The sequence below is a fragment of the Nanorana parkeri genome, unplaced genomic scaffold (genome assembly GCF_000935625.1).
Source record: "Nanorana parkeri isolate BGI_ZX_2015 unplaced genomic scaffold, ASM93562v1 scaffold803, whole genome shotgun sequence".
In the NCBI taxonomy this organism is placed as follows: domain Eukaryota; kingdom Metazoa; phylum Chordata; class Amphibia; order Anura; family Dicroglossidae; genus Nanorana; species Nanorana parkeri.
In genome coordinates, this window is record NW_017307071.1 from 281,338 (window position 1) to 289,595 (window position 8,258).

General features: G+C 39.9%; 1 protein-coding gene across 1 annotated transcript in view; it reads left to right on the forward strand.

Moving 5' to 3' along the window:
- ZFHX4 (zinc finger homeobox 4) overlaps positions 1–8,258 on the forward strand; it is a 143,652-nt gene that overhangs the window by 131,615 nt on the left and 3,779 nt on the right. The window contains exons 7-9 of the mRNA XM_018564988.1: positions 205–322; positions 891–6,239; positions 7,964–8,258. The exon at positions 7,964–8,258 is cut by the window's right edge and continues 3,779 nt beyond it. Coding sequence (XP_018420490.1) covers positions 205–322; positions 891–6,239; positions 7,964–8,258 — 5,762 coding nt within the window. The remainder of the gene's footprint in view (positions 1–204; positions 323–890; positions 6,240–7,963) is intronic.

Sequence of the window (8,258 nt, forward strand, 5' to 3'; positions counted from 1 at the left end):
CGTTGTTAATACAAACCTGTTGCTTTGCTGTGAATATGCCAAGCACACGTTCTCTCAAAGTCAGAAACTAAACCAAGCACCCTAGCTCTAAAATGCATACTAATTGCCTTTAGACACTGGGCTGCCGATTGGTGTATATTGAATAATGAAATATGTGACATTGCTCCCTTTTATATGGTGTTCATGGTTTCTTGCACATTTCAGATTTCAGTGCCAGATGTTGTGATGCCAAACAATATATTGCTGCCATCGGCTGCCCCTGACAGGATGGAAGCAGAGAAGGCCGCAGCTGCAACCACAGAGTCACCTGGGAAACCAACAGGTAAGTCAAGAAAACTATTGAAAATGTGCATTAAGGCTAGCACAAACTGTAATTACCCATGCTCTTACCAATTGAGAGAGATAGTGGGTAAATCAACCTATCACAGCATCTACCCAAGCTTCAAACATCAGCTTTGGATAGACTTGCCTTTCAATGTCTGTCAGAAAAAAATATAACAAAAATATGTCTGTGTTTCACATAAAACAGAATATAAGCAAGGATGCAGCACAAATGTTCTATATTTTACAGCTTCCATACATATTTATATTAACACATAAATCTGGAGAGCAGAAAGATAAATTATTTTTGCAGACCTCCAGTCTCCAGCCGTCTTCTAACGATATCAGTTGTATCATTTTTCCATATTCTAATGGCTACAGCATCGTGGCTCATAAGAGCTTGTACAGCAGATTCTGCCTTTTAATTTTATTGTATTACATGCTTGTTCTTTGTTGCTGATCACATGAAAAAGAAATCCTACAATGCTTATCCACATAAAACTTTTATGCCCATACAAATGAGAACAAATGCATTAGCTCTATTTTTTTTTTTGCTTTACTTCAATTAGGTGACAGTCCGACAGAGGAAAAAAACATTCAAGGTGGAGAAGATTTAAAGGCTGGAGTTGAAATTAAAACAGAAGAGCAAAACATGCCTAAGGAATCATTAGATAACCCCGAGTGGAACAAATCCATTAACAAAGATTCAAAGCACTGCGAGTTACTGACTGATCAATTAAGCGAACAGCAGAAGAGGCAGCAGCTTTCTGTTTCTGATCGCCATGTTTATAAATACCGCTGTACCCACTGTAGTTTGGCTTTTAAGACTATGCAGAAGCTTCAGATACATTCCCAGTATCATGCTATCCGGGCCGCCACTATGTGTAGCCTTTGCCAACGCAGTTTCCGTACATTCCTGGCTTTAAAAAAACATTTGGAAACGGGCCACCCTGAGCTAAGCGAGACTGAAGTACAGCAGCTTTGTGCGACCTTACCTGTAAACGGGGAGCTCTGGGCTGAAAATGAAAACATAGCCCCCGATGAGCACTCTTTGGAGCAGGACAATGAGCGTGATTATGAGATGGACCATGAAGGAAAGGCTAGCCCAGTTGGGAGTGACAGTAGCTCCATTCCAGATGACTTGGGCTCAGAACCAAAGCGAACTTTGCCTTTTAGAAAAGGGCCAAATTTCACTATGGAAAAATTTTTAGATCCATCACGACCATATAAATGTACAGTGTGTAAAGAATCTTTTACTCAAAAGAACATTCTTTTGGTCCATTATAATTCTGTTTCTCACCTGCATAAACTTAAAAAGGTTTTGCAAGAAGCATCAAGTCCAGTTCCTCAAGAGACCAACAGCAGCACTGACCACAAACCATTCAAGTGCAGCATTTGCAATGTTGCATACAGCCAAAGCTCTACATTGGAGATTCATATGAGATCTGTTCTTCACCAAACTAAGGCAAGGGCTGCAAAACTAGAACCAAGTAGTAACAATACTGGTGGTAGTAACATAACAGGGAATATTAGCAGTCCAAGCCAAGGGATGCTTGATTCTATGGGTTTGCCAACTATAAACAGCAAAGAACCCCACCTAGATGCCAAAGAAATAATTAAAAAGCAAGCTCCTGAGGTTATTCCTACCCAACCTCCACATCACCCACCACAGTCACCAGCACAGTTTCAAATGCAACTGCAGCATGAACTGCAACAACAAGCTGCGTTCTTTCAGCCCCAGTTTTTAAACCCAGCATTTCTTCCCCACTTTCCAATGACTCCAGAAGCTCTTGTTCAGTTCCAGCAGCCACAGTTTCTTTTTCCATTTTATATTCCTGGGACAGAGTTTAGCCTCAATCCTGATTTGGGACTACCTACTTCTGCTGCATTTGGAATGCCTGGTATGGCGGGATCATTACTCGAAGATTTAAAGCTCCAAATTCAAACACATCAGCTTGGGCAGACCCAGCTACAAATGCTACAACAGCAAGCACAGCACCAGGCCCAGCAGTATCAAGCCACACAGTCGCAGCATCAATCGCAAAAGCAACACCATTCAAACAGGATAATGAAACAAGAGCAAAACAATGTTTGTGTGCCGAGTACTGAATGCCATCTTACAAAAGATACATCATGTTACAAAGAACATGAGGAGATCACTGAAAAGCAAGAAAAACCAAAGCAAGAAGTTGACAATGATGCTCCAAAAGACAGCAAAGATGTGAAGAAACAAAGATCATTAGAACCTACTATTCCACCTCCCCGTATTGCTTCTGGTGCTAGAGGGAATGCAGCAAAAGCTCTTCTAGAAAATTTTGGATTTGAATTGATAATTCAATATAATGAAAACCGACAAAAAGTACAAAAGAAAAACAAGCTTGGGGAAAATGAAAATAATGAGAAGCTAGAGTGTGGTGCATGTAGCAAGTTATTTTCAAATATTTTGATCCTAAAGAGTCACCAAGAACATGTGCATGGACAGTTTTTCCCATATGGGGAACTGGAAAAATTTGCTCGTCAGTACAGAGATGCATATGATAAGCTTTATCCAATTGTACCACCTTCTCCTGAAACACCTCCTCCACCACCGCCACCCCCTCCTCCACCTCCTTCTGCACCTCCAACACCAGCTCCACCTCCACTTACTCCAGCTGTACCAGTTAAGATTCCAAGCTCAACTCCAACACCACTGCAAGCTCCACCACCAACTCCACCGCCACCTCCACCACCTCCTCCCCCTCCACCGCCACCTCCCCCACCCCCACCATCAGCTCCTCCAGTTTCACTTCCTGTATCCTTAGACCTTCCTCTCTTCCCACCTATTATGATGCAGTCTGTTCAACATCCTGCTTTACCTCCACAACTTGCACTGCAGCTTTCTCCAATGGATGCTTTATCTGCAGATCTTGCACAGATGTGCCAGCAACAGTTGGGCTTAGATCCAAATTTCCTGCGTCATTCCCAGTTTAAACGCCCTCGTACAAGAATAACTGATGACCAGCTTAAGATACTACGTGCCTACTTTGACATTAACAATTCTCCAAATGAGGATCAGATACAGGAGATGGCTGAAAAATCAGGTCTTTCCTTGAAAGTTATCAAACACTGGTTTCGAAACACTTTATTTAAGGAACGTCAAAGAAACAAAGATTCACCATACAATTTCAGCAATCCCCCTATAACTGTTCTTGAGGATATCAGAATTGAACCACCACCACCTTCAGTAGATATTCATAGGTCAGACTCTTTTAGCAGGAGGTCTTCAAGAACAAGGTTTACGGACTATCAGCTTAGAGTTTTACAAGACTTTTTTGACACTAATGCATACCCAAAGGATGATGAAATAGAACAACTATCCACTGTTCTTAACTTGGCAACGCGGGTTATTGTTGTCTGGTTCCAAAATGCCCGTCAAAAAGCTAGAAAAACTTATGAAAATCAAGCTGAGGCTAAAGATAGTGAAAAGAGAGAGCTAACAAATGAGCGCTACATTCGCACTAGCAACATGCAATATCAGTGTAAGAAATGCAATGTTGTATTTCCTAGAATATTTGACCTAATTACACATCAGAAAAAGCTGTGTTATAAAGATGAAGATGATGATATTCAAGATGAAAGCCAAAATGAAGATTCAATGGATGCTACAGATCAAATCTTCCCAAAGATGTCTAGTCAAGCAGAAACATCAAAAGCTTCAACTATAACAACAGTAAGCTCTGGTTCAGGCTCAAGTACACCTTTAATTCCATCTCCAAGACCAGAGTTTGGTAAAACTTCACCAAAACCTGATGTGCAAAATGAAAAACCAAAGCAAATTGATGCTATTGCTAGCTCTTTAGCTTCCAAGTTAATTCAATCCAGTTCTGCAATATCTGACACACAGCCTTCACCATCAGTGTCTGTTTCCCAGCAAAGACAGCCTCAGCAAATTGCAAGACCTTCATCTGCATCCCGAACCACTCCTGTTCCATCTAGCCCGCTACCGATATCTCTGACTTCGTTGTCAAACAGCCTACCTCCTCATTTGCTACAATACCAATGTGATCAATGTACAGTGGCTTTTCCAACCTTGGAACTGTGGCAGGAGCACCAACACATGCATTTCCTAGCTGCCCAAAATCAGTTTCTCCATTCACAGTTTTTAGAAAGGCCCATGGACATGCCATATATGATTTTTGATCCAAACAATCCTCTTATGGCAGGGCAGTTACTTGGCAGTTCCATGTCTCACATGCCTCCACAAGCTGGTGGACCACATGGCACTACGGCTGCTTCTCTGAAAAGGAAGATGGATGATAAAGATGATAATAACTGCAGTGAGAAGGAGGGTGGCAATAGTGGTGAGGATCAACATCGAGATAAACGATTAAGAACCACTATTACACCAGAGCAACTAGAAATACTTTATGAAAAATATCTGTTGGATTCTAATCCAACACGTAAGATGCTTGATCATATTGCAAGAGAGGTGGGCCTAAAAAAAAGGGTGGTGCAAGTCTGGTTTCAGAATACAAGAGCCAGAGAAAGAAAAGGTCAGTTCAGAGCTGTAGGTCCAGCTCAGTCTCATAAAAGATGCCCATTTTGCCGTGCACTATTTAAAGCAAAGTCAGCATTAGAAAGTCATATTAGATCTCGGCATTGGAATGAGGGAAAGCAAGCTGGTTATAGTTTGCCACCAAGTCCTCTAGCTGGCATGGATGATGGTGGTGAAAGCCCAAACAAATATATGTTTTTTGATTATCCGACACTTCCAAAGAATGACTTGTTAAGTGAAAATGATATGCCTTCTACTGTTTCCACACCAGTAAGCAAAACTGCCGAGCTATCACCGAAGAATCTTTTAAGCCCATCATCTTTTAGGGCAGAATGCAATGAAGACATCGAGAACTTGCATGCACCCTCTGCTGAAAGGTTTGATCAAAGCAAAAATGACTTTGATGAAACCTCATCAATTAACACAGCAATTAGTGATGCTACAACAGGGGATGAAGGAAACAATGATGTAGAAAGCATGACTGTTAGCTCTAAAGATGTAAAAACTCCCAAAGAACCAAAAAATCATATGAATGATAGTTTGCCAAAAACAGGAACTACTCCCACAATTGATAACTGTGATGAGAGTTTCTTCTTTTCTCTGACAAATACATCACACAATAGCATGGACAGAGAAAGCGACCATGACCAAAGTATATACATGACTGATGAATATGAGGACAATAATGACCGCAGTGAAACATCCAGTATTGCAGATCCAGATCCTAGCTCACCAAATTCTTTTGGTAGCAGCAGTTTCTTTAAAGCCAAAAATAATGACCGACCAGGTCATAAACGCTTCAGAACTCAAATGAGTAATGTTCAACTGAAAGTTCTTAAAGCTTGCTTTTGTGATTATAGGACTCCAACAATGCAAGAATGTGAAATGCTGGGCAATCAGATTGGTCTTCCCAAACGTGTTGTCCAAGTTTGGTTTCAAAATGCACGAGCAAAAGAGAAGAAATTCAAAATAACCATAGGGAAGCCTTTTATGATTAACCAAACTGGGCCAGATGGAACCAAACTTGAGTGTTCTCTTTGTGGGGTAAAATATTCAGCACGTTTATCCATTCGAGATCATATATTTTCAAAGCAACACATTACAAAGGTGAGAGAAACAGTGGGAAGCCAGCTTGATCGTGAGAAGGACTACTTGGCCCCTACTACTGTTCGACAACTCATGGCACAACAAGAACTGGATCGGATAAAGAAGGTGTCAGATGTTTTGGGATTAACTGTTCAGCAGTCAAGTATGATGGAGAGCAGTCCTCTTCATGGTCTCAATCTGTCAGCATCTTACCAAGGGCTACCTGGCCTTCCTCCAGTTCTCCTTTCAGGGATGAACAGCCCATCTTCATTGTCTGGGTTTACACAGACTACAAACAGTAAGTGTGAATCATAACATTTGATTCTTCTTTGTTAATTACCAATGTGATCATAAATACATTTCACAACTTTTATCAAAAAACAATATACCATTAACATTTTTAAAATAGTGAAAGATAATGTTCCTGCTTTCATCTTTTATTGATCTGTACATTTGGGCAACTTGATTGGGTAAACTAGATTATTAGAACTATATTATAATATAGGTGGGAAAGAACAAATCTTTAAAGAAAACAAAAATATAGAGGCTACTATTTTTTAAATATTCTGAAGACTTTAATACCTTCTGAGTCATTGCATCAGTGTACAGATTAGAAGTTCTCCCTTCCTTTGCTAGGTGCGTGTTTTATATAAGTAACATAGTATTGTAGCCAGAGACAGCCAAACAACCATTTTCAGAAGTTCAGCAGTGGGAGCCTACATATTTCTTCCAGTACGTTTCATTTAAAAATGTGATCCAGCACAAGATTCAAGCAGTAATTGACAGTGAATATAAGTTTGTGTGAATCAGATTGTTTCTAGTAACTTTTATTTTAGGCATGGTTTAGCTTGGAATTTGACAGCTAAAACATATTCAGTTTACTACGTAAATAAGACTCCAAGTATTATATCTTTATGATTAAAAATCATTTTGTGTTGGACAGATGCAGATATCTGCTCTTCCCAAGTAATTGTAGTAACAACTGGAAACACAGCTTGAAAAAGAGAATTACTGAAATAGAATTGCTTATATAAACACAGGGCATTAAAGCTGAACTCCAGGCAGATATAAAAGCCACAAATTGTGCAGCTTTGTAATCATCATTGCATTTAATGTATTTTTTTTCTTAAATGCAAGCACTACAAATACCTGAATCAGACATGGTATCAGCCTCTTGCAGTGTACTGTACTGGCTGAACAGGAAAGCTCAAAGATGGGGATAGAAAAGCAGCATAAAGAGTGAATTTAGTGTGCTGCTGTGCAAGGACTATACTGATGGTGGAAGAGTGCAGAGTGGGAGAAAAAGAGATGAGCTCATCATTGTGCTGCTTCTTTCACTGTCCAGTCAGAGTATGGGGATGAAGAGGAAACCTTAACCAGGTTAAACTGTAGCAAAGAAAGATTATGTCCCCTCCCCTGCTAGACAGCTGTGCTGTGGGACAGAACTGTGAATTTTGGTACTGGATGGACAGAAATAGAAATCCTTTGGCTGGGAAAAAGCTCCAATATAAATGTAATCTGTGTGACTGAAGTTCAGCTTTAAACATCAGACTTTATGCGTTCAATTATTTTTGCCTTTATTATTTTGTCTTTACCTGAATTTGTGCTGAAACTCGTGAGATGGCAACAGAGTTGGTCTTGCAAAAAAATACTTTATCTCAACATGGTCTCCGACAAGAACAGATACAAGTAAAAGGACAGAGAAAAATAGACAATACCTTGCTTTTCTCCACCTTCATGATTAGTTTTGACTTAAATAAAAAGAGAAAAGAATAACAGCAGACCCAAGTGCCACAGTTGTTAAACATTTAGCTTCTATCATGTCCAAACATACACTTCTGATTTGAACTGTATTGTTCCTTTTAGATAAGTCTGGTTTTCCACTAATACAGTATGGCCAAAATGCCAGTTGTATTTTGTTTATTGATCACTGAGTGTTTTGTATTTATAAGGCTATATTGCATATAATTTATATATATATATATATAAATATGTTAAAAATACTGTTTCTTAATTTTTCAGCTTTGACATCTCCTGGTGCCGGCATGCTTGGGTTTCCTACTTCAGCTACTCCATCTCCTGCTCTCTCTCTTAGCAGTGCACCCACTAAAAGTTTGCTGCAGACCCCACCACAGCCTCCGCCACCCCACCCATCCTCGTCATCATCCTGTTTGTCAGGACAGCAGACAGATCCACAAAACAAAGACTTGGAAAAAAAGCGACACAAATTCAAAAGGATCAAAGAGGAGGAATCAGAGGCTAAATCTGGATTTAAGCAATCTAAAAAAGAGGAAAAAATCTCATCTGCTCTTTCCAT